The sequence below is a fragment of the Heteronotia binoei genome, chromosome 1 (assembly GCF_032191835.1).
Source record: "Heteronotia binoei isolate CCM8104 ecotype False Entrance Well chromosome 1, APGP_CSIRO_Hbin_v1, whole genome shotgun sequence".
Taxonomy (NCBI): domain Eukaryota; kingdom Metazoa; phylum Chordata; class Lepidosauria; order Squamata; family Gekkonidae; genus Heteronotia; species Heteronotia binoei.
The window spans coordinates 192092651-192119272 of NC_083223.1; the positions used below are offsets into that span (position 1 = coordinate 192092651).

The 26622-nt window shown below is 42.7% G+C and overlaps 1 protein-coding gene across 11 annotated transcripts in view; it reads left to right on the plus strand.

The window, feature by feature from the left end:
• CDC42BPA (CDC42 binding protein kinase alpha) overlaps positions 1-26622 on the plus strand; it is a 324619-nt gene that overhangs the window by 70799 nt on the left and 227198 nt on the right. For all 11 annotated transcript variants that reach the window (XM_060245772.1, XM_060245688.1, XM_060245715.1 and 8 more), the window contains exon 2: positions 12608-12699. In XM_060245772.1, coding sequence (XP_060101755.1) covers positions 12608-12699 — 92 coding nt within the window. The remainder of the gene's footprint in view (positions 1-12607; positions 12700-26622) is intronic.

The following is a 26622-nucleotide window of genomic DNA, read 5'->3' on the forward strand; positions in this document are numbered from 1 at the left end:
AAAATTTTGGTAAGACAATGTCCACTATCTATATATATAAAAGCAAGTGTCCTGACTTGACTCATCAATGCCCAGCTCAAACTCCTGTGTAACCAAGAGGCGCTGCCTGATTCATAGAAGCACCTCAATAAACAATGGAATCGCCATGTTTTTATCTGAACCAGAGGTCAAGTGAGAATGGTCTCTGCTTGGACTATAAGCCTGCCAAGGCTCTCCAAAAAAGAGTTTCTGTCTAAGGTTGCAAAACAGGCACTCTCAAGGCTAGTTCCAGTCTCCTTTTTTCTCACCCTGTGATGGAATGTCAAGAACAATGGATTCTACCAGGTACAGTAGCTGCATTTCTATAGCTGGCTGGCAGCATGTGTCTAATCCCCTCATGTATCCAAAATCCCTATCCAAACATCTTTTGTGTTACCCTATGTGCAAAACCCATTGTTCAAACCCTCTTTCCTTCCTGCCTCTTTCCCAGAGTACCAATATAACATTAATCTCAAACATTACACCATTATGGCCCTTCCTGAGTCCCATCAGGAATCCATTCCCACCTTTTGTTCAAACTGGGAATCCATTCAAAACACCCTGGAAAGCCCATCAACTCAGTCATTTTCCAAGAGGGATTATTGCCCCTCCAAACAGTATAAAAAACATTAGAGCAAACTTGGCCCCATTGTGTAATTTTGGCAAGCAAGTTTTGGGTGCCAAGGTAGATTGTACCCCCTGTTACTCTGTGTAATTGGGCCTCTTTGACGTGTCACACTGGTCGTGCATGTCCCCATCTCCATTCTACAAGGACATCTGGACAGGTAATATTTCCTTTATCATGATCCCTCAAAGTCTCTATTTCTCACCCCTGATTTTCATAGTTTTCTTGATTGTGGGTATTTTTTAATGCTTCAAGTATGATTGTATTTCTATACATATTTCCAAATAAACATTTTGAATTGTTTCAATCTGGAGTTTTCTTTTTGAAACTGGACCTTGGTACATACCTAATTAGAAACCGCTTCAAAATAGCTCTACCTATGGTCTACCTCTGCTAATTTCACCCATAAATTCCAGCCGCCCTGAGCCACTTGTGGGAAGGGCGGGATACAAATCATAAATAAATAAAATAAATAAATAAAAGGAGGAGACCCCAGCAATTCTGGTAACACCTGGACTGAGAAACCCAAAATTCAGGGAGTGCATTCCTTTCATGACATAAGCACTCACTAAGAAGGGCTTTTTAGAAATTCCACCCCCGAGAAGGTGAAAAGGGATAAAATGTATTTTCGCGTAGGGATAAAGCTATGCTTTGTGGTTGGCAAGCTGCTGCCTGCTTGCACACCCCTTGTCTGATTGCTTGGCTGTGGAGTTCTGTATTCTAAGGTAAAAATCAGTTAACAGAGACTGCAGACAGTTAAACAGGTGTCCTGACTTGGCCTCATTGTGTAATTTTGGTAAGCCAATTGGACGATGACCAGTCTAAATCCTGGACCTAGAAACCCAAAATTTGGGGAGTACATTCCTTCTGTGGTTGGCTGGTTGATGGATAGCTAGGAAGGAGATAGGGTTGCCAACTCCAGGTTGGGAAATTCATGAAGATTTGAGGGGTGGAGCATGGAGAGGGTGAGGTTTGAGAAAGGGTGGGGCCTTAGACAGATACAATGCCATAGACTCCATCCTCCAAACCAGCCACTTCCTCCTGGGGAACCATTGTTGCCACTCTACAGGTGAGGGCTGGAGATCACTCAGAATTACAACTGCTCTCCAGATGGCAGAGTTCTGCTCCCCTGGAGAAAATGGCTGCTTTGCAGGCTGGACTCTGTGTCATTATACCCTGCTGATGTTGCTTCCCTTCTTCTTTAGTCTACACTGTGATTTCAGACCACTCGCAGCCTTTCAGCCTAACTTACCACACACGGTGGTTGTGCAGATCCAAAGGGGGTCCAGAAGTTATCACACATGGTTATGCCATCAAATTTCAAAGCATTCCTTACAACATATTTGTGAGATGTCCTATGGCCAAGAACCTCACCAAGAGATCTGTTACATCCAAGGCTCTACAACATCTCATCGATATCCTTGAGGAGCAGGACCAAGGGGGTTTACTCCAACCTATTCACCATGCCCAAGAAGAATGGGGATTGGGGGGCCATTTTGGACCTCAAGTTTCTCAACCAATTTGTCAAGCTCCATCTCTTTCAGATGGAAACTCTGAAATTCATAATAGATTCTCTCCAACCTTGCAAGTTCTTCACCTCCATAGATCTGACAGAAGCATATCTGCATGTATCCATTAATCCATCTCACAGATGTTACCTGCATTTTGCAGTGGAAGATCAGCATTTTCAATACTGGACCATGATGTCTGGTATATCTACTGCTCCCAGAGCCTTTTCCAAGCTTCTCATAAATTCTGTTGTTCATCTCAGGAAGCAGAGAATTAATGTCCATCCCTATCTAGGCAACCTTCTATTTTGGTCTAACAACCAGAACAAGTCATTTCAGAACACAGAGATTACCTTCAACTGCCTCAGAATCATGGGTTCATTGTGAATTTCTCTCAACCTACTCAATGGATAGAACATCTGGGAACTATCACTGATTCAACGAACTACATGTTGTTCCTCCCTCTGGCCAAGGCTGGGAAGATCCATGAAAGGACTATCCTGGTGACCAGGAGCTGCTCTTCGTCCCTCCTGCTTTTAGAGAAACTCATGGGACTATTAGTGTCCTGCATAGACACTATTCAGTGGGCATGTCTTCATTCCAAGGTGTTACAATGTTTTCTTCACCCCCTCTCGATCATGAACAGATGGGAGATGACCCTCCTGAGTTCCAGCAGGGGTCAAAGTAAGCCTCCAGTGGTTGACCCAACTGAACAACCTTCAACAGGGCAAAGTGTTTCACTTCCAGATTTCCAAGGAACTCTTCACTTATGCCAGGTTACAGGGATGATGAGCGGTGCTTCAGAATGTTCTGGCTCAAGAAAGTCTGTGGACTACCAACTACCAATCGGTATATTACAGCTCAGGGCAATTTGTCTTGCCTTAAATTACTTCAGTTTCAGTCTTCACAACCAACAAGTTTTGGTCCAGACAGACAATATCTTGGCCAAGGCATACCTGAGCAATCAGGGAGGTTCCAGATCATCCCAATTTCACAGGGAAGTGATGCAGATCGTTTATTGGGCAGAACGGAATCTTGCACTGATTTGAGCAGAGTATATTGGGGTGAGTTGAACCGGAAGACCATCTGCGAAAGGGAGTGGTCCATTCATCTGAGTCTGTTCCACTTCATATGCCAATGTCTAGGACACTGGTGGACCTATTTACCTCTCTGACAAATCCTCAACTACTCTACTTTTCCAGATAGCAGAGGAGATAGATGCTCTGACAGCCCTGTGGCTTTGAGGGCTTCTCTGCACCTTCCCACCACTGCCTTTCCTTTTCAAGGTCATCCAGAGAGTGAAGGATCTTCAGACAGAAGTCATACTAGTGGCCCCATTTTGACCACGTTGATCCTGGTTCTCAGTGCTACAAGAATTGTCAGTACGGACTCTACTTCCTCTACCAGTCACTCCAGACATGCTACATCAGGGACCGATCTGGCACCTCAATCCAGAATGGCTGTGCTTGACTGCCTGGCAGTTGAGAGGGGCATCTTGCAACAGTTAGGATATTCCTCTGTGACAGAGTTTGTGTGCGTAGGAAGTTTTCCCCTGTGTGAGTAGACAGTTGAGTGCAACTCCAGAACACTGTGGTAAAGAAACAAAACTCCACAACAGCCAGTTAACAGTTGTATTTTGGGTTAACACGTAAGAGGCAGTCACAGGCAGGCAAATGGTCATACACAAAAATAGCAGTCCTTCCAATATGCAGCACCAAATCACAATCCAATAGAGAAGTCTAGAATCCAGTCCAATACATTACGTTAATAGCCAAGCAATCCTCCAGCGTAACAGTATATCAGTCTATTGTTCCTCCTCTCACATACGTCCTTCTCCTTCTCCTTCTCCTCCATCCACCATCGCCCAACAACTACTGTGAGCAATGCTATCACTGATATAGTGCAGCCACCCAATCATAACACTGATTATAACATTAGCTGCACCTGTCCCACTCGTGACTTCTATCACAGCTGTATAGTTTTAGTTGCATAACCTTGACTCAGCAGTTTAGTTCTCTTAAAGCAACTCAACACTGACACTCTGTAGTGACAGACACTATTCTCTCATTTTCACCATTCTTATTATTCTCTATGTGCATTTATAATGTGACCTGGAAAGCTTTACTTAGGTAGTTCAGCCATAAGAAAGTGGACCCCCTAGCTCTATCCATCACTTGGGTTCTGTCCTTTCTGCAAGATAGGCTCCATTCAGGGCTCAAGGCTTCCCATCTCTGTTGCCAGACAGCCGCTTTTTCTACAATGCTGCCAGTGGTTGGAGGCTATACATTACCCAAGCACCCCCATATTCAGTTATTTGGTGTAATGGTTTGGTGTAGCGGTTAAGTGCACGGACTCTTATCTGGGAGAACTGGGTTTGATTCCCCACTCCTCCACTTGCAGCTGCTGGAATGACCTTGGGTTAGCCATAGCTCTCGTGGGAGTTGTCCTTGAAAGGGCAGCTTCTGGGAGAGCTCTCAGCCCCACCCACCTCACAGGGTGTCTGTTGTGGGGGAAGGAGATAAAGGAGATTGTAAGCCGCTCTGAGACTCTGATTCAGAGAGAAGGGCGGGGTATAAATCTGCGGTTTTCTTCTTCTTCCTCCTCCTCCTCCCGCCAAGCCTCTCCTCAAGTACGTTGTTTCCCCACATGGAAACTCAACACAGTTTTGTCAGCTCTCACTAAGCCTCTCTTTGAACTTCTGAGAGAGGTTGGACTGAAATGGCTACAGAGTAAGGTTCTTTTTCTTGTGGCCATTACGTCTGCATGGAGGGTTTCAGAGATCAGCGCCTTATCGATTAAAACCAGGCTGTGTGTATTCTACAAAGACAAGGTGGTGCTCAGAATGGATCCCACCTTTCTCCCAAAAACCACCTCCACATTTCATCGTTTTCAAGAAATTTACTTACCTACCTTCTGTCCTCAACTTAAACATCAGCCACGGCGAGCGGAGAAGAGGCCGCCGCTGCCGCCTCGCCCGCTCCGCTTCTGGGGTGGAAGCGGAGGGGGGGGTGGAGGCGGGCCGGGGACGTGGAGGCGGGCGAGCAGAGAAGAGGCATCAGCTGCGCGGCGGCCTCTTCTCCGCTCGCCGTGGCCGCTCCTCCGAGAGGGGCTCAGGCTGAGCCCATCTCGGAGGAGCAGCCACGGCGAGCGGAGAAGAGGCTGCCGCCTCGCCCGCTCCGCTTCTGGGGTGGAAGTGGAGGGGGGGTGGAGGCGGGCCGGGGACGTGGAGGCGGGCCGGGGCTCGTCGTTTCCCCTCCTCCCCCCTAGCTCCACCCCAGTGTCTCCTGGCTCCACCCCCAAAGTCCCCAGATATTTCTGGGGATGGACTTGGGAACCCTAGTCTTCCAGATTCTGAATTAAGGAATATATTTATGGCAGATTCTAACTCCCAAGTTACACTTGCTTGCTCCAGATTTTTGGCTGCAGCTTTTAGAATTTGTGAAGACTACACACAGGAGTGATAAAAATGTCCCTTAGGCTTTGCATTCTTCTTCCTTTATTTTCTCCAACCACCCACGTCAAGAATGCTATAAGGTCCCCTCTCCCCTTAAATATCTCCTTCTTCAATCCTTGTATATTATATTATAATACTCTCATTGCACTTTCTGCATTTTATGTAAATTAGTTTGTTTTGATCTATGCTGGCCATGGGCCGTAATAATAATAAACTGAAACTGAAGCATACAAGGCCTCAAGCTTGCCAGTTCCTAGGGGCTTAAGTCATCTGGAAAAATATGGATAGTGCCTCTTTTTGTATGGCATAGACACCCAGAATCTTGGCAGAATATTACCGGTCTTAGTCCACTTCATTTCATATCATTCACTGAAGAAGGAACACCAGAATGAGACAATTATCCAGAAATCTTGTGTGAACTTGAGAATTTGTGAACTTTGGACTTGAACTTCTGATTCAGCAGCTTTGTACTTTGTAATTGCTAACTGTGTATTTTGGATGTTACAGCTTTGTATTTTAGACTTGCAGCCCTTGAATGAAAGAAAACGTGTGAAGTTATTGTTTTTTAGGCAGATGTAAGATTTTTGAAAATGTTGTTTTGAATGTCCAGTTTCTGTAATGCATATATTTTTCAGTGTGAATAAGTTGCATTATTAAAAAAACACAGACAATCATGGTGGTTTGAATAACTTTATTTTGATGCCATTACAGCAGTTGGCTTTCAATTTGCATGTCTTAGGTTGATACTCATGGTAGTTTGAATAACTATCTTGATGCTATTACAGCAGTTGGCCTTTAATTTGCTTGATTATGTGAATTAAGCAGATCATCAGAAGGAATGCTCTCCTTCCTTGGAGGTTTTTAAACAGAGGCTAGATGCCCACCTGACAGCAATGCTGATTCTGTGAATTAGATAATGAGAAGGAGGGCAAGAAGGGTTGTATTGGTGCTTAGTTCTTGTGGCCCTTTCTTACACACCCAGGGAAATGCTGATTGACACTCTGGGGTCAGTCAGCAATTTTTCTCCAGGCCACTTTGGCAAGGGATCCTGGAGGTTTTTGCCATCTTCTGGGCTTGGAGCAGAAGCTAATGAAGATGTATGTATGGGGGAAGTATTTCTGAATTTCCTGCATTGTTCAGGGGGTTGGACTAGATGGCCCTGGAGGTCCCCAACTCGATGATGATGATTTAAACCTATTATTGCAAGGGGTATCCTCTGCTGCCATCAGGAACAGCTCCCTGTCCTCCTCTAGGTGACAACCCTTCAAATACTTAAAGAGAGCAATCATATCCCCTCTCAACTTCCTCTTCTCCAGAAGTGACATCATTACATCAGGGATGTCATGCAGTGAACTCTCTGGCTTTTGGGCAAACTTGATAGTAGAACTGGCTTAAAACCATAGAATTTGCTCCAAAACCAGAGCATTTACCTGTGACGTCCCAGACATGCTCATGTCACTTCTGGGTGATGTCATCACTTTGGGGACATTGCACAGTGATGTCCCTGTTTAGGGGAAGGGTTTGCCCCACTTGCCAGCTGGTCTGTGGCAGAGAGCAGCCCCCAAACCTGGGGGATTCCCTGCTGGAACCTGGGGTAAATGCTATACATTTTATGTTAAATGAGTAAAAAGTTTGTGTTTAACAAGGACGTAAGAATTGTGTGTGTATAAGTTTCTCCACAAACTTCTGGGTGGTTTTTTTTTTTGGGGGGGGGGAGGAATTTTCCCTCTTGGCTTCAAAATTTCCAGAAATGTTATAGTTCTACTCTTGTCTACTAATAGTGTTACCAGGCCAACCTGGCTGGTGGGAGGATTGGGGGTAGAGATAAGGGAGGTGCAATATCAGTGACATCTCTGTGGTCCTTCCAGGTATAACCTGAAAGTCAAAAAGGGTAGCTTTAGGAATCATTAGGAATTATTTGACTTTACCACAGGGTTCCCCATGATTCCTAGACATCTCTTTTACCTGAAAGTGCTACAAAGATGTCACTGATATTGTCCCTCCCTTATCTCTGATGCAGCCTTACAGAAGTGACAAAGTAACTGTCAGTGAGGTGCTGTTGCTGCTGTTGTTTTTAAAAAATAAATTGTTTCCCAGATACTCTGAAGGGCTGTGGGCAACAGAAGCTGTCAGCCTTCCATTATAGTGGTAGCAAGAGGCCTGACAAGCCTGTTGGTTCACCGGGGCTTACTCCCAGGAAAGTGCTATTAGGATTGCACTACTATAAATTGTGGGAGCTGGTGCAGCATAGTAATTAAAATAATGAATTGTGAGTCCTGAACACTATAGCTCCAGTATTTCAAAGTGATGAATTTACTATGAGTCTTTAATCATTATACGGTATCTGCAATGAGAAGATGATAACACAGCCTGATGTAAGGCCTTTTGTGAGGATTTTCAAATCAATGTATGTAGACAATTTTGAAATAACACTATATAAACACTAAGTGATAGTGTTTTTTTATGTTATTGTGGTCAGTCATGTATTTTAAGTTATTAATGTTGGGCTGGATCTAAAGTTTCTGTTCCTTTAAAAGTGGACCTTTCCTCCAGCACAAGAAGGTTTCTTGCACATTTGAAAGGTTTGATGAATAGGGCAAAGGCTTGACCATATAATGGAATTGAAACTGTGGATTTGATGCACTTATAAGGAATACTTTATTCTGGTTTCTGTGTGCAGATTCTCTACAGTGTATATTCCAGAAATGTTCAGAATTATCCTGCCCTCCCACAGTTTGTTTTGTCCTGGGAGAAAATTATTGTGGAAACAATAATCTATATTGTCTAAAAAACATGGCTGGTTTCTGGGAAGATTAAAAAAAATACCAAACAAAAAATATACAGAAGATGATGATGATGATATTGGATTTATACCCCGCGCTATCTCAGAGTCTCAGAGCACCTTACAATCTCCTTTACCTCCCCTCTCCACAACAGAAACCCTGTAAGGTGGGTGGGGCTGAGAGAGCTCTCATGAAGCTGCCCTTTCAAGGACACTCTGCAGTAGCTATGGTTGACCGAAGGCCATTCCTGCAGCTGCAAGTGGAAGAGTGGGGATTCAAACCCAGTTCTCCCAGATAAGAGTCCACACACTTAACCACTACACCAAACTGGCTCTTTACATGCCCAGGGAAATAGTGATTGCCACTTTGGGGTCAGGAAGCAATTTTTTTCCAGGCTACTTTGGCCAGGGATCTTGGAGGGTTTTTTTCATCTTCTGGGCATGGAACAGGAGTCCCTGGGTGTGTGGTGGTGGTGGGGAGGTACTTGTGATTTTCCTGCATATTACAGCCGAACGGACTAGATGACCCTGGAAGTCCCTTCCAACTCTATGATTCTGTCCAGGGCTAGGACATAGGGAAATGCAAAATGTTAAAGGGGGATTATCCACCTGCCCAGTGAACAAAACACAGTGTTTCTTTACAGCCAAGATCTTTCAAGAATACCTTGTGAGATCTTGGTTGCCAGTTTGGGCACTGAGGCAGTCTGTCATAATAACAAGGCCTGCACCATTGGGTGGTGGGGAGAGTTGCTTTACCAAACCAGAGTGTTGTGGTGGTAGTAACAGATAATGAAAAAGAGAAAACAGAGGTTGTGAGGAGAAGGAAAGCTAGGGATAGAATGGGGGTGAGAGCAAGAGCATGGTGGAAATGAGTTAGTGGGGAGGAAGCAGAGTCAGAAGTGATAGACACACAGAAAGTTAGGGTGAGAGAAAGAGAGGATTAGGGGAATATGAAGCCAGAGAGAAGGGAAGGGGGGAAATAGTGCTGGAACTAGAAAGGTGGAAGTAGGAGTTTGTGGGGGGGGGGTTATATTTTTTCTCCCCCATGAATCCTCATGGGTTCCCTCTTCTTACAGTTAATATCTAAGTTTAGAGTAGGCTTGCCAATCCCCAGGTCCCAGCAGGGGTTCTTCTGCTTTCCCAGGCTACTTCCCACCCCCAATCAGCTGGCCAGCGGGGGGGGGGGGAGCCCCACCCCCAGAGGGCCATGTGCGTTTCCAGCTCCAGAGGCTTCAGTCTCCGATTGAAAGGCTTCCTCTTGGGATGGGGTGTCTGTGTTACTTTGAAGTTGGCAGCAAGTCATGAGTAGAGAGGCCAATCCCTCGCTTCAGTCGCCAGAAACGGGGGGAGGGGCAGAGAGGGAGGGAAACGTCTGCTGAGCACTTCATTATTCCTTATGTGGAGATCGATTCTCATAGGGTATAATGGGGAATTAATCTGGAGGTTTCGGAGACTCTGGGGGAGCTGTTTTTTGAGGTAGAGGCACCAAATTTTTAGTATAGTATCTAATGCTACACTCCCCAAAGTACCCCCTAAGTTTCAAAACGATTGAACCAGGGGGTCCAATTCTATGAGTCCCAAAAGAAAGTGCCCCTATCCTTCATTACTTCCTATGAAAGGAAGACATTTAAAAAGGTGTGCTGTCCCTTTAAATGTGATGGCCAGAACTCCCTTGTTCAATTATGCTTGCCACACCCTTGTTCCTGGCTCCGCCCCCAATGTCTCCTGGCTCCACCCCTAAAGTCCCCAGATATTTCTTGAATTGGACTTGGCAACCCTAGTTTAGAGATGTAACAGCAACCTCCAAGAGCATCTTAGTTCCAGTTAGGAGCGTAGGTAGAAAACATAGTAATTGTTAACATTGCAGTAAACAAAATTTTATTATCTGAATTTAGAAATTGTCTCCTCTCTATATATCCAGCATTTTCCAGAAGTAATACAAAAAACTTAACAGGTCATGTTAGTATACACACTACACACCACAAACAATGTCTTTAAAAACTGCTTCTAATTCTCAGATTAACAATCAGTAAATCTGGACATTGTTAAATATTGGTCTGTTCAGTAATATGTCATCTCGCACAGTAATGTCTGTTATAGTTGTGGAGGAAATTAGCTACATAAATCAATAAAATACCATTTAAACTATATGCAGTTGTGAAGTTTCTTTCTCAAATCAGAAACAGTTGCTGAAAGATCAGTACCTTCCATTTATGAGTGTTATTTTTAACTTCATGGATACTTGAAAACCTTTTACCAGTTGTCTTGTTTCTTTACTTGGTGCGTTTATTTCCAAACATAGACCAGTTTATTTCATGTGCTGCAGAAGATTTATATAGGAATTATAATTGCCGAGTACTGTTGCTTGTTTTACATAAGTATTAGAAATATTATTTGCATGCCAAAACTTATTGAGCCCTCCAAATTCTCTGCTCATTTCCCCAATAGAAGCCTATCACAATAGAAGCTTATCACAATAACACAAGAAATACAAATGATTTCTTGATGTATGGTCATAGCAAAATATTAGAGATGAAAGAATAAACATTTGATGCTTGTTTTATTATCAATCAGGTTCAAGACTAAATAAGATCATTAACACTGAAGACAGAGCTCTTAAGAAATGTGACTGAATTTGAACACCTGTTTATAAAACAAAATACATTTACTGCATTGGGTAAATAAGTTATTGTTCCAGCTAGAAGCAGGAGAACAAGTGAAAAAAAGTATGATTAATTGGATGCAGAACTTTAAACAACAGATATCCATGCATCAATGGGAACAGTTATTGGAAAAAAGATCAAATTTACAGCTAGTCAGAAAAGAGAAAAATTATATAGATATAGATGGTGTATAATTCCAAAGGATATTGAAAAAGCAAATAAAAACTACCTAGGAAAATGCTGGAAATGTCAAGTCACAGATGTAACCTGTGAGGGTGTGTAAAAAAGCAAAAAGATAGTGGAAAGAAGTACATGGAGAAATGCTGAATATATTAAAGTTTAAGTTCTCCATGAAATACCACCTAACAAATTACTAAACATTTTGGAAGAGCTATTCAAATACATGGTGACAGCTGCTAGAGTTATCTACGCAGCAAAATGGAAAGTAGATGTCTGTCTGTACTTAAAAGAACGGGAAAATAAACTTTCCGAATATGCAGTAATAGACATAAATAATAGCTTCTTTTGAGTTTTATTACGACTCTCCTCAAGTTTCCCTGCCAGAGCTGAGGATGAGAATATAATTTAGAGGATTTCTGGGCATATATAAAATGCTTTTCCTGTTCTGTACCATTATTCTCTGACATCTAGTAATAGCTGTGGGCAGAGCTTTCTTTTGTAGCAGGAACTCATTTGCATATTAGGCCACACATCCCTGATCTACCAAATCCTCCAAGAGCTTACAGGGCCTACTGTAAGCTCCAGGAAGATTGGTTATATCCGGGAATGTGGCCTAATATGCAAAGGTGTTCCTGCTACAAAAACAGTTTACCTAAAAACAAGATGTGAAAAACAAAAGGAAAACTATGCCAGACTTGAGCATCTACATATCTTCCAGTGGCCAGAGAGGATGGGTGGTGGAGAAGGAGGGCAAGCTTAAAGGAAACAAGAATTTGTTCCAAATAGCAAAGTGTGCCCTGGCCTGTTTAGCCCAGGCAAGCCTGATCTCATCAGATCTTGGAAGCTAAACAGGGCTGACCCTGGCAAGTATTTGGATGAGAGACCTTGAGAGATTACCAGAGTTGGTATGCAGAAGCAGGCTATCAAGCTACTTCTCTGAACGTCCTCTATGCCTCAGTAGGAGTCACCAGTGGTTGCCATGACTTCCAGGCACAAGCACACACAAACACACACATTCTCTCACAAATGCAGAAACCAAAAACAAATAGCAAAGTGTTTCCTACTTTTTCAAATTAGTTGACCTTCAGGCAGGAAATATTAAAAAAAAGGAGTCTTCAGGTGGGAAATTACCTTGCAAACTGATTCAGCCTTGTACAGTTTGTTTTAAGACTTACTTTGAGAATATTCTGAAAATCCAAGACTGAATATTCTGAAAATACATTAAAATAATATAACTTGGGGGTGGCATTAGGGAAGAAGGATGGCAATTTGTGTAATGGTTCCAGCACTGTACATCCTTCTAGGTCTTAATTCTGAATATTAGCACAAACCATTAACGATATGGGTACTTCATAGAATGTTTTATTTTTATTTCAGCCAAGCCTTTCACTTCTAAAGTGAAACAGATGCGATTGCATAAAGAAGACTTTGAAATCTTGAAGGTGATTGGCCGAGGAGCCTTTGGGGAGGTAAGAGTTTCTTGGATCTGAGTGTGCTAGCAATATTCTCTGTCTCTCTAGTAAAATGTTAGTATACCTTGGAAACATAGTGTTTTTTTGTTTAGCTTATATCCTGCTCATTTCCCCACCAAGCAGGTCTCATGGTGGCTTCCAACAGTTAAATATACAACAAAATCACTATATTACAATTTGAAATACACATACTACAAATGAAAACCTAACGATCAGTCTACTATGTCAGATGGCACCCCAACAATCCACAGGTGGCGGCAACTGGGGAGTCAGCCAGCACAGAGAGGCTTGCAGCCCAAAAATAAAGAGAGAGGCCACCTGATTTCTTTGATGTACAGTGTAATCTTAGAGGAAATTTTCAGACATTTGGATGTAGTAATCATTGTATGGAGCTTCTGGGCATAAATTTACCTTAAATTTATGCAGTTTTCTTTTTAATCAGTGGTTAGCATTCTACATTGGCCAGAGACTTTATTGTGTGGTATTTGCTAGTGGGTTTGTTGTTGTTTTTTGCCTTTCTTTTAAAAGGGATAATGATTGGAAATTATGTATCTAGAAAACCAGCAGGCTTTGAAAATCCGGGAAATGTTTCTTTGTTTTCATCAAGAAACTTATCAATAGGCACTTACTTTTACTTTAGCAAGTACCCACTTCATGTTTTCCTTTCTATTTTGAGTGGCCATTTTTAAACACCTCCAAAAGTTTAAAGGTGCTTTTCCATCTTATCGTTGCTTAGCTTTTAATCATATGTGTGTTGTATGTGTAGGCAATATCCACAGTACAAACATACCTTTGTGCTTGTTTCTAGATAAAATGTTTAACTGCTGATGTCTAAAATAAGCATCAGCAAAAGTTTAACAGAATGTTAATCGTGACATTTGAATTGTCGTACAGATTTTTTCTGATGTGAAATTTGAACTTAGAGGTTCTTCCTTATGTAACATGTCTGAGGAATTTCAGGGGAAAATAAAATGATTTTGCTGATGGGCACAGTTTTACAGGAGAGTTCTGTACATCTCTGCTGATAATTTTATATAGGGTGGACTTTGGAAATCAGTTTATTTAAAATATTTAAAAGCCTGCCTTTCTCCCAAGCAACTGGGACCTGAGTCAGATAACAGATTAAACCAGGGGTGTCAAACATGTGGTCCAGGGCTGAATGAGGACCCGGAAGGCTCCTATCAGACCCCCAGGCAACTGGCTGTCATCTGCTTCCTTCTCCCTCTCTCTTGCTCCCTTCTGCATCACAGTGTGCTTTGCCAGGCTTGCTCAATTGCACAGGAACTACAGAGCAAAGCCTCTGTTTTCTCCAAGCTATTCCCTTGGGGAGGAAGAGGGGGAGGGAAAGTTTGCTTTGCCAGGCTCTCTCAGTTGCACAGCAGAGCTACCAAGCCAAGCCTCTTTTCCTTCTATTGGCTGAGGCTCCTCTCCCTCCTGGTTCCCTGGGGAAGAAAGGAAAGAGCCAGAGCTTCCTTTGCCCAATTCCCTGGATATCATGAGAGAGATACAAAGAAAGCATCTTTAAGACCAATGAGTGCTAATGTTTTAAGCATGTTTTAATTTTTTTTTAAAAATATTTAATTGTGTTTGTCTGTGTCCTTTATAAAGTTTATATTTCTGCTACCTGATTTTAAATAGGAACACACACGGCTTGGCCTTATATGACCTGGCCCAACAAGGTTTCATTTATGTTAGATCCAGCCCTCATAACAAATGAGTTTGACACCCCTGGATGAAATATGAAAGTATCATACTGTTAAGAATGCCTGGAGAAACCTTGTAAATAATCTCCACATAAAGCCCCTTCCCCTAACATCCGGCAGATTACAGAAGTCATCAGGAGATTCCAGAGGTTCTGTGTTATAGCCCTTACAAAATTGCAAAAGACATGGTGCCTTCCTCATTTCTTCTGGAAGTGTTATCTGGCAACATATTTTTCTCCTCTACTTCCCCCACCATGGTGGCCATCAAACAAAGTAGCCTCAGGATGCCTCAGAAGCAACAGATGAAATGCTGCCACAGCCTGGTGTGGCTGGCCCATTGACTTTATCTTGGGCAGTTGAGGGCAGTCTGGGAGAAAGCACTGGTCAGGCACTTTCTTCTGGAGTGCTTGCCTGGGCTGCTGGATCAAATCTAAGTCCTAGTGGCTCAAGAGTTGTGCTGCAACAAGGAATGGGCAAGGTGGTTGTTCCTGTGCTGCTGTTGCTGACCCTCTACAGTGTTGGCAGCCATATTCCCAGTTACTTAAATAGTCATTCAGTCTCTGATTGATTCAGTAAAGCTCTCTAAGGAAGTTTCCAAAACCAAATAAAAATCTCATAAATGTCATGTGAGATGCAGTGGAAACCTAGATAGTAGGAAGAGAGGGTGGGTTGTGCCCTAACTTGGAAAAGGTGTTTTGTTTTGTTTTGTTTTAACCAAGGGGCAGCAAACATAATAACTAACTACAGGCCTTCTTTGTTGTCCAGCCTACAGTCTTCAGAAATATGTGACAGACTGTCAAAGGTTAATATTCTGAGAACCTTCGTGTGATAGGCTGTTCAAATGGAACTCTGTGGAGAATGTCAGTTAAGAAATGACAGTTGGGAACTGATAGTTGAAGAAGACACAGTTTTGCACTGACTTTTGACTGGAAAGGAGACAAAAGAGGAGTGGGAGGATCACAAAAGATCCCCATTCAAGCCAAAATGGGATAGAGCTTCTAATCTCGAGAAGTAATCCTGGCCCAATGAAAAGGGAGACTAACAAAAACAAGAAAATAAATTTAGGGGCTGCCCAGTATGAAATAAGAAACAAATGAAAAACCCTGCATGTGAGGGAGGGAAGAGGGTAAGATCACCATAACATGTTAAAAGGAGAATCCTTGGAATGTACCACAAGGTGTTCTTTAATTTAGAGTGAAGAATAGGTTGTTGCTATTCCCAGTTCGTCACACTTTACACAGAGAAGGATTTTTTTGCAAGTGTTCAAATGCATACAAGTGCTTCCTTGGAAATCTAAATGGGAACAAAGTAACTAATTCCTTAACATTCCTATTACCTGTAGTATGTTTCCATTTAAACATCCAAGAAGCAGTAGAAATCTGTTAGCAGATCTAATCTGCCATAACTGCTATTAAAATGTTTGAAGAAGGAATGGCAGATGTGTTGATGTACAAGTACATGATAGAACTAAATTTGTGAGAGGCAGAAATGATCTGAGAGGAAGCCAGACAGCATTACTGTTTGTGGGAAATATGAAAAACAGTTTGAGGAAAGATTTTGCCTCCCCTCTTCAAACAAAAACCAAAATGTTTATATCAGCACATACCAAGCATTTTTAGCAAACTGCTCACAGAGGAAAAATACACTTCCAAAAATATTAACTCTTCAGTTTTAATAAATCACAGACATTAGACTTTGATATTTAAAATGACTATCACTTCAGAATATTTTATTTCTTTAACATTTTATTGTTCAGAAACTTTTAAAGTGTGTTTATGTGCTGGAGCAAAACATACTTATATTGAGAATCATAGACCAGTTCCCCACTAGGCTTGTTCCGGTGTCGGAGCTCTTTTCCTGCCAACGCTTCCATCTGATTTTGCACAAGCTGCTGCGCTACAGCAACTTGGCCTGCCTCTTTCCCGTGGCAAGCAAGATCCTCTGAAAACTGGTTTCTGCTTGCCGTGGGAAAGAGACAAGCTGCAGTCGCACGGTAGCTTGTGCAAAATCGGACAGAAACATCAGGGGGAAAAAAACTCTGATGCTAGAACAAGTCAAGTGGGGAATTGGACATAGTTTTCCTTTATTATTAGGATTACCCAGATATTCACTGTAAACAAGGAAGGGTGGGTTCAAGCATGGCAACAGGCCTTGCCTCTCCATATGTTAATCAGTATATTTGTATAGTTGGCTATATAGGAACCATGGTGTAATGGTTAAGAGTGGCAGACTCTAATGTGGAGAATTCTGATTCTCTTGATTCAAACCTGATTCTCCACTCTTCCACGTGAAGCGTGCTAGGTGACCTTGGGCCAGTCATGGTTCTCTCAGCTCCTCCTACCTCAAATAGGGTTGCCAAGTCTCAACTATTCCCCAGCGGGGGAATTTGGGGGGCGTTCCGGGAGGGGGCGGGGCTACCCTCAACACAATGATGTCATGTAGAACGCAGCACTGCACACTCACACTGTTTCCCCAAACATTTAAAAGAACCTTCCCTTTAAATGGTTGGGAGGAAAACAAGCGTTGGTGCTGCAGACCTTCCAAGCCCCGATCAAGGCTTGGAAAGGCAGAAGCAAGCAGTTTCTGCCTCTCTGAGAGAGCGGGCGCCAGGCTCGGCTACCCTTCCAAACCCTGATTGAGGTTTGGAAAGGCAGAAGATAGCGGCTCTCCTTGTCTCTCAGAGAGCGGGCGCTGGGCTCAGCTGCCCTTCCAAGCCCCGATCGAGGCTTGGAAAGGCAGGAGCAAGTGGCTCTGCTCCCTCGTTCTGAGAGAGCGGATGCCTGGCGCTGCTGCCCTTCCAAGCCCCCATCGAGGCGTGGAAAGGCAGAAGGTAGCAGCCCCGGCTCTCCCTGAGGGGGTGGGCGCCGGGCTCGGCTGGCCTTCCAGCCCCCCATCAAGGCTTGGAAAGGCAGGAGCAAGTGGCTCCCACCCTCTCTGAGAGAGCAGGTGCCCGGCACTACTGCCCTTCCAAGTCCTGATCGAGGTGTGGAAAGGCAGGAGGTAGCGCCGAGCTCAGGTGCCAATCGAGGCTTGGAAAGGGAGGAGCAAGCAGCTCCTGCTCTCTCCCAGAGAGCCCACGTTGAGTGCACTTGCTTCTCAAGCTGCAAATTTGCGGCTGGGGGTAGGTGCAGTCTGTGCCCATGGGGCCACTGGGGGTGTGGCTTCCCCCACCGGGCAGCTGGCTTGGGGCGGGAAGAAGCCCTCCAAACTGGGGAAACCCCCTCTCGAAATGGGAGGTTGGCAGCCCTAACCTCAAAAGGTGCCTGTTGTGAGGAGAGGAAGGGAAGACAATTGTAAGTGGCTTTCAGATTCCTTAAGGTAGAGGAAAGTGGAGTATAAAAACCAACTCTTCTTCTGTATGTGAAGATGAGAATTGCATGAGCAATACGTTGGGAAAAAATGAAATGTATAATAATGTTACTCCTTCATTTAGATGATTTTGCTCACAATGTGAGTCCCACGTTGAGGCTGAGCATATAGAAGAGATACATTCAGGGACGCATTAATGCTTCTTTCTGAACCTTAATCAGCGCATTTATTTGTAGAAAAGATCATCTGATAGGCTGTAGTCTTTCCAGTTTCATTTATGGTATATGCAGGGCTTTTTTTGTAGAAAAAGCCCAGCAGGAACTCATTTGCATATTAGGTCACATCCCCTGACATCAGCATTGTTTGCACAGGGCTTTTTGCAGAAAAAGCCCAGCAAGAACTTATTTGCATATTGGGCCACACCCCCTGATGCCAAGCCAGCTGGAACTGCATTCCTGTACGTTCCTGTTCAAAAAAAACCCTGGGTATATGCATTATCTCCAGGTAAAATAAAGGAGTCTCCTTTATTGCAGGTTAGAATATGGGAATATTTCTGTTCCCCTGTTGTGTTGAGCATGTGATTGCACTGTGACCATTCTGTGATGTCAGAAAGATTTGTTGCCTAGAAATCATTGAATGTGGAATGTATAGTTTTGCATTCCATTGTGGATCAAGTTCTACAGATTTTCATTTTGTGTTCCTTTGTACAGTTAAATATAATACTGCTGAAATACTGAGATTGGGAGTGTGATGGTATACAGTTTTGTTTCCCCTTCTCTTTTCATTTCAGGGCTGAAATCTAAGTTCTTCAGCAATAAAAAGAAAGGGAATGCCACTTGTTCATAGGAAACACAATTTACTTTTTTTTATACCTGAGCCCAGTCTGAAGTATTCCTTCCAAAACAGAAATGCTTACTAGCAGTGGTTATTTTAGCAGGAATTTACTTCTTCAGGCAACAAGCAGGCAGCCTGCAGAAAGTACACCTCAACTACTTACTTGAAAATAAAAAGTGCACAAAAGAATTTGTGTTGTTGATGGTTTTATGATACTAAACACATTGAAATAAAAATCTTCTCATTAGAGAAAAGTGTGGAAAAGATACACTTCTAACTGCAATATGCTTAACAACTTTTTTCAAAAAATTTTTGTAAATAATCTAAAATCATTTTTGTACACTTTGTAGTTCAAGATCCTGCATCGAATTCATTGAATTAAAGGTTTCTTAATCTTAACTATGAGAAAGAAATTGAATGTATCAGCCCAGAGTTGAAACATGATACAATAGATCATGTGTATTTATTACTGTGGTAAGGTATAAATATGTATGATTCTGTCAAATGAATAACATTTACCGTAGCTTCTATCTTCTGGAGTAACTTTGCTTCCCCAAGTTAATTTCCAATCTTGCTTCTAGAAGTTTCTGGCTGATTGGACCAAAAGTTTGCATTTAGGAAATTATATAATTATGTGATTAAAAAAGCAGTTTTATTGAGTTGCAAAATAATATATTTTAATACAGAAGCCAATTATAATGCATTCTTGTTCAAGAAGTGGTAAGTCCAGGAAGGAATGAACTGGGCCATTATATATACAGTTATATGAAAATAATTGTAAAAAGTAGTGTTCTTTTTAAACAAAGATTGCTGATCAAGACCACTTTTTCTTAGCTTCTGTAATGCTGTTTTGTCTAACAGTCCCAGATTATTCATTTGGCCTTAGTGAAGTTTTTGTTCTGAGGGGCACCTACTTGTAAGTTAATTGTGCTTGAAGAAAGATTAACAAGAGTCTTGCTTCATGCAGCAAGCTTCCTGTCAGTATGATACGTAATTTGATAGGTAATGGTGGGAAGGATTACCTCTTTCCCCTACATTTTTTCTGATAGAAAGCTGCTATTTAAAATCCAAAGGAAAAAAAAAGACAGATACAATGCCGGAACCTGTCTGTTTTTCCTACTAGCTGGTTTCTAATTTGTACAAGGAAACCAGTGCAGAAGGGAAAGGGTTTAAAATGCCAAGACATCAGACTGAGGCAACTGGCAACTATTCTTTAAATCTTTTTTTTTTTAAGTTGGGAAATCCAGTTGAGGATTTCCATATCTTGTCTTGTTTTACCTTAGTAATAGAATATGATGCTTCCTTTCTATTATAGACCTGTTCTGGGGAAGAAAACATGTGCCACTGAGTAAATATATTCTAAATTCATTTACAGCTTATGTCATATTAGCTGTGGCATAACATATAGTGTGAAAATTAATTTGTGCAAAACAGTGTAACATCTGCTTATTTGTCATGTGAAATATTAATTTCTCCATGGTTCATGATATGTAAGTAGTCTATTTTTACTTCAGCAGAGAGCTAATAAAAGTGCTGTGTAACCTCTGGTGACTTTTAGTGAATGCTTTGGCTATTTGGGGTAAAAAATAGATTTTTGCCAGTGGTAAATTCCTTAAAAACACCGAGTTCTGGGAAATTTGTACCAGATGTAAATAGATGAGAAATGCATTAAGCATGACTTTTGCTGGTGAGAGACATAAAAATATTTGGAACAGCAACGAAACTAAACAGCTTTGTCTGCTGTCCCCTCACTCTAATATATTCCTGGATTCTATTTTATTTTTACAAGTGTAAGATTGTGAAAGAGGCCAGCCCTGGTTATTATACCATTTCAGTTCTGGGAACTAATAATTATTCCATCCAATTTTTGGTGTTGTAGTTCCTGCTTTTCACTTATAAAGATCAATTCACCATGGCCGAGTTGCTGGAGCTCATGAAGACCCTTATATGTTTATACTTTAATAAAACTGTAGTCTTCTGTAGTGTTATTTCCTTTTTTCAAAATTGGCTTGCAGCCAGACTGGAGGTTGGAGATGGTTGGAGTCTGGAGAGAGTGCAAGGGTTAGAATTAAATTGCCCACAGGATAAAGAGAACACCAGTCTCTGTGGTGTGTAATGAAGATGGAAACTTTGTTTTCTTTGCATTCGAAGATAGTATGGAATAAGTTGTGTGACCCTCAAAATGTATAACTATTTAATATTCTCTTACTGGGTCTGCAGCATGTAGGATTTTCCTGCATGACCAGCTACTGTAAGACTTCAGATCTGATTTAATATTTTTGTCATATTTTGCAGAATCCACTCCAGTCAGCATTAAATTTCAGTTTGTTCATCTTTAACCATTTGGCCACAGCTACAGAGTACTGACAGGATGACAACATCAAATTGTCTCTAGACAACAAAATACAGAGCTGGATGTGGCACCTAGTAAGGGGAATTTTCCTAGTATAACAACTCAAAGAGATGGTCCAGGGTCCACCAAGGCTAGGCATATGTGTGTTTGTGAGAAGATGACAAGCTTCCCCCTTCCTGACTTTTGTGCCTCTTTCCCACCCAATCCAGGGTCCCCAGGGTGGTGAACATTAAAACATTTTAGACATTTAAAAACACTTAAATAATTTTTATTATTTTAAACAATTAAGTCAAACTTAATGTAAAAGCATAACAATATAGACACATAAAACACAAACAGACAAGGAGGAGGACTTATAGGATTTAGTGAGGTAATTCCAACCAAAACAATCTTCACTAGCTGGCAGCTATAGAGGAAGACAGACAAATCTCCATTGGGAGGGAGTGAAAACGCCCTTTTTTAGGTAATTATCCATGAAGCCTCAGATGGCAGAACACCTGAAACAGGGCCTCTGGAGATGACTGGTTGGGTAGGTTCATATGGGAACAGGTGGTCCTTTAGGTATGCTGACCCAAACCATATAAGGCTTTAAAGATCAATACGATGCTCTTTAATTGGGCTCAGAAGTAAATTGGGTTTAGATGGACAAAACTGTAGTGATACCATACCTACGACCCACTCCAGTCAGCATTCAGGCCACAGTGATCTGTACCAAGTGTAGTTTCTGAATGGTCTTCAAAGACCATGTATAGTACATTGCAGAAATCTATCTAGATGTAACCAGGGCACGCTTCACAGTGGTGAGGTACTTCCTGTCCAGGAACAGTCGCAACAAGAGCTCAGGTCCAGCAGCACCTACAAGATATGAATCTGCTCCTTTAGAGGGAGTGCAGCCTCTTCCAGAACAGGAGATCTTTCTCCCACCAGTAGCACCTCCATTTTGTTGGGATTAAATTTCAGCTTGTTTGCTTCTTCCATCTCAAAACTGTCTCCAGACCCCTGTTCACAGTTTCCACAGCCTCCCTCGGATATGCTTGAAATGGGGATCTCCCTGCAGCTTCATATAGATTTTAAAACACATGGGGGACAAGATGGACCTTTGTGGAACCTCATAGACCAGAAGTCAAAGGGGACAAACAGCAGTCCCCCAGCACCACACTCTGAAATGTACCTTTGAGAGAACCACTACCAAATGATGTCTCCCAGTCCCAACCCCAAAACACAGTTCAGACAGATACCATAATAAATTATGTCAAAAACTGCTGAGAGATCCAAGAGAATTAAGACGGTCATATTCCCCTTGTCCATCTCCCAGCAAAAGTCATTCACCAGGACGACCAAGACTGTTTCAGTCCCATAACCAGGCTTGAAAGCAGTTTGTAATGGACCTATATAATTTGCTTCATTCAGGAATCCCTCAAGTTACCCAGCTACCACTTGTTTAATCACCTTGCTCAAGAATGGGTGATCATTTGAGATGGGGATAGTTATTTCTGCTCTTGTCTGTCCAGAGCAGATTTCTTTAGGAGTGGATGCATCACTGATTGCTTCAAGTCAAGGACAACCACCTTCTTTCTTCAGGAGGCATTTGCAGTCTCCCAGACCTAGTTCACTAGCCTTGGCAGATTTAAGCAGCCAGTAGGGGCAAGGGTTTTATAAGCAGGTGGTAGGTCTCAAACTTCCAAGAATCTTGTACAAATCCTCATATTGAACAAACTGAAAGGTATCGAACACAACTGGACAAGTCAGCACTCTGGGATCATCCACTCTGGGACCATCCACCTTTTTTGAAAGTGGTTTTATGACTATTTTCCTCCTTGCTCCTCTTCCAAGCTAATGGTAATTCAAAAGCATACAGTTTTCCTCTGATTTCCCTCCACCCTTCCCCTTCCCCTCAGAAGCCACTCCCTGCAAACATTCAGGTCTCTGCACCTTCTGCCATCTTCTCCCTTCATCAGTGCTTACTTATTCCAAGGGGTTTTGCTTACAAGCAGGATTAATTCAGTGAAATCAGTTTTTTTGCTGAACTAGATTCTCTGGGTTAAAAAAATTATTCATAGGGAAAGGCTGAGGTGGTGATCTGTGTGTTTGTGTGCAGGCTGGGGCTTTGCTGGGCAGCCTGGTTTCAACTGAACAGTTCAACAGAGCCCACCAGGGAGCCCGTCTTCTCCTGCTACCCTGGGGAAAGGGGTAAGAATGTGCCAGCCCCCCCCCCCCCCCACAAGCACTCATCATAAACCAGGCCAAACCCATCCTCTGAACCTTAAAGGGGAAATCTTTAGCCTGGCTTCTGTGCCTCTGATTCTCAGATGAGGGAAGACTGAAGGAGAGAACAAGCAGGCTGCTTAGGAAGGAGGAGGAGGTGGAAGACCAAATGAGGAGAAGCTAGCTATGCGTGTAGGAAGGGGGACTCTTTCTGATAATTGGAAGTTACTGACAATCAAGCAGCTCTTTCCCCTCTCCAAAGGCAAAGACATTCAACACACACACACACATGCACAGCAGAGCCACTCTCTTCCCTAGTGCTCAGCAATATGGAAAATGGGGCTTCTCAACTCCTTGTGAATTTTGGAACAAGTCTGATCAGTGTCAATGGTGTATTTTCTCAGTTTACCTGGATTCCTTTCTGTACCCTATCATTCAGCATACTAATGGTAAAAGGCATGCACAAACCATTAACTACTATGAGGATTTAAATAGAAAGTGCTTGCTGGACACTACACAGCTGTGATGGGGCAATTGCACAGAAATCTGAAGACAAGTTTAAAGGTGTGACTGCCTGGATACTCTGCAGTATGTTGTGAGTGCTGAAAGGGCCTTTATCTGCAAAGTATTAAGCAAAATAATTGTTGGCAAAGCAGTTATAATATCTGCCTGTAGACCCCTCCAGAATCTTGGTATCCTTTTAAGTCTAAACCAAGCAAATAGTGATTTGTCCATGACAAAGAAACTATCATCAGTTTCTCTACCCTCAGATTGCATTCCTCCCCCCAAATCAAAACACCAGATAGAGTGTGACCTGCACAATATGTAGAATAAGTTATTATTTGAGACAGGACCATGGCTGTCAAGGAGCTGCTTCTGATAAGACACAGTTGGCATGACTACTGAAGTTCCCCAGGATAACTAGCTAGGGATCCTCAACACTAACCCCAAGTCCATCTTTGCCAGCTCAGACTGTTAGGCAGTATGCGCCAACAGAATCCCAATCATGTCTCTCAGTCCCAATATCAGGTACACAGCCTCAAAACCAGTAGTGTCCTGGATGGCCCACCATGCTAGGGGGATAGATGCAATACTGCCTCCCTAAGCATTAATTAGATCAATGCTGATGCATCACTGAGTACCCCAGAGGGCACAATTGGGAGAAGTTAAGGGCTCTCCATGCCAAGTCTCAAAGATACATGATAGGTCTGCCCTCTCATCCTGGGTTAAGTCCTGGATAGCTGCTGTTTTTTTCCCTGTGACTAACCCAGCATTTAGTAGTAGGATTTCATAGCCTTCTGGGTGTTTGATATGTTTATCAGCATCACTTTGGCTAGAAGAAGGCAGTTCCTTTTTCCCAGTAATCAAACTATTTGGTTGCTAAACAAGCTCTTTTCTGCTATAAATATGATTTAAGCAGGAAGGTGAGATAGGAAATAATGTACAGAAAAGGCAAAGAAAACAAACAGAAAAACAATGCTAGCTCAAGTTAACTTACACTCTGCAGAGCATTCCCCACTCTGTTTTGTTTGAGGTATTTGTCATACCCTTCCTACTGGGACCGGACAGAGATTAAAAGCTAGACAAACGAGCACATGGCTGGGTTCATCTGTTTCTGGGATTGTGGTGTGGAGCCTCCCCCAGTTCATGTGAACTAATGACAGCTGAGGGGCCTGATCTTCTCTGCCTGCCGCAGACCAATATTCAGTTATGGAACAGGGCTTGCTGGCCACATCCCACCAAGTTGAAATCAGGACCATTTGACTAATCTTCAGGTACCTCAAGCTAGTGGAGGTCTTCATCAGGGAAATGGTTATAGCTCAGTGGATGCTTTTGTGGCCTGGCTCTGGTTTTACTAAGTCATACATCATCCTAAGACTGCCATTCTGCTCCTTTTAATGCTGCTGGAGTCTGGTTACCCATTCCATCAAATAAACTTGTATTAATTTAGCATCAGAGTGACCCCCTTCCCTTCACAGCATAGGTCATGTTGCCCTTCACTTATATCTTGCTACATGGAGAGGTGTAGCAAATGTTTCAAAGGCTAGTCAGTGACTCAAAGAAAGAAGATCTCCTGATATATCAGACAACAAATAGCAGCACAGTAGAATGATGCCTAAGCTACATAGGCAGAGAAGTATATTACTACAGGCATATTGTTGAAAGGTGAAGTGTAGAAATAAAAATACATGTGCCTAAGTTAATGCACGCATGTTAATATTCCAGAGAATCAGACAAAAAGTTGGACTAGCCTTATCCTAGGTAAATTGCATGCAGGCACCTTGACCCTGAGTACAACTCAGGCTTCATCCACAGTGCTCACAATGTTTGGTAAAATCTGGTCAAGAGAAGTTGCAACTTAAAAAACAGCATAATTATGTTAAAAAATTGCTCACAAGCAAAATACGTTCAGTATCTACACAATAAACAAATCTGCATGTTCTTGATTACTGTGGGCGTTTTCGCACTCACCTTCAGCCGGCGCGACCCCCCCTCTTCACCGCGCAGGATCTGCGCGGATTTTGCACTAAACGCCGCGGAGCAGCCGGAAGAGCCGGAAAGTCCCGACGCTTTTGCGGTGCAAACGTAAACCGCCAAAAAGCAGTTTCCGTTTGCGCAGCAAAAGCGCCGGGACTTTCCGGCTCTTCCGGCTGCTCCGCGGCATTTAGTGCGAAATCCGCGCAGATCCTGCGCAGTGGAGAGGGGGGTCGCGCCGGCTGAAGGTGAGTGCGAAAACGCCCTGTGTGTCTGGTGTTGCTTCTATAGTGTCAAGACTCCTTTTCAAGACAATGGAGACATGCCTCTATACTCAGTTCCTCCACGGTGCTGTCAACTAAAACCAAAGGAAGCAATCCTGTACATTTTAATGTAACTGCCTGCAAGTATGGAATTGTAACTGCATTATATGTGATATGTGAAAAGTGACTGTTCGGGGCACCTTTGGAAATCCATCCAGTCTACCTTGTATAAATGGGTAAAATGAAGCAGACAAAATGAAACCGAACAGTGAGCTTGTTAGAGACCTTGGAAGATAATGAGCTCACAGACATACATGCAGGCAGGCTAAGTGCTGACTGACCAGCAGTGTGGGATGCAGCACAGGATCTTGTTTCAGTTTCATAGATGGCGCTACTTCAAACCAGGTAGAATTACTGCTAGTTCCCCTTTCCCTAGTAGTATTCCGTTACCTGTTTGCTGATTGTTTTAAAGAACAGGACATGAACTGGTCAAGCAGTTAATTGTATCACTCATCTGAGGTTATTGTTTAATACTGAATCACTACAGCAATGGTGATAATTTTTCACTCACTTCTGCAATTGTTGCATTACTGTGTGCAAAGCATGGACATGAAGTCAGGCACAAAGACTTAAATGTAGTGCCTTTCGAGTGATATAACAATGAACTGTTTGAAAAAGTATGTGCTATACTAAGCTTTTTTTGTAGCAGGAACTCCTTTGCATATTTGGCCGCACACCCCTGATGTAGCCAGTCCTCGTGGAGCTTACAGGGCTCTTA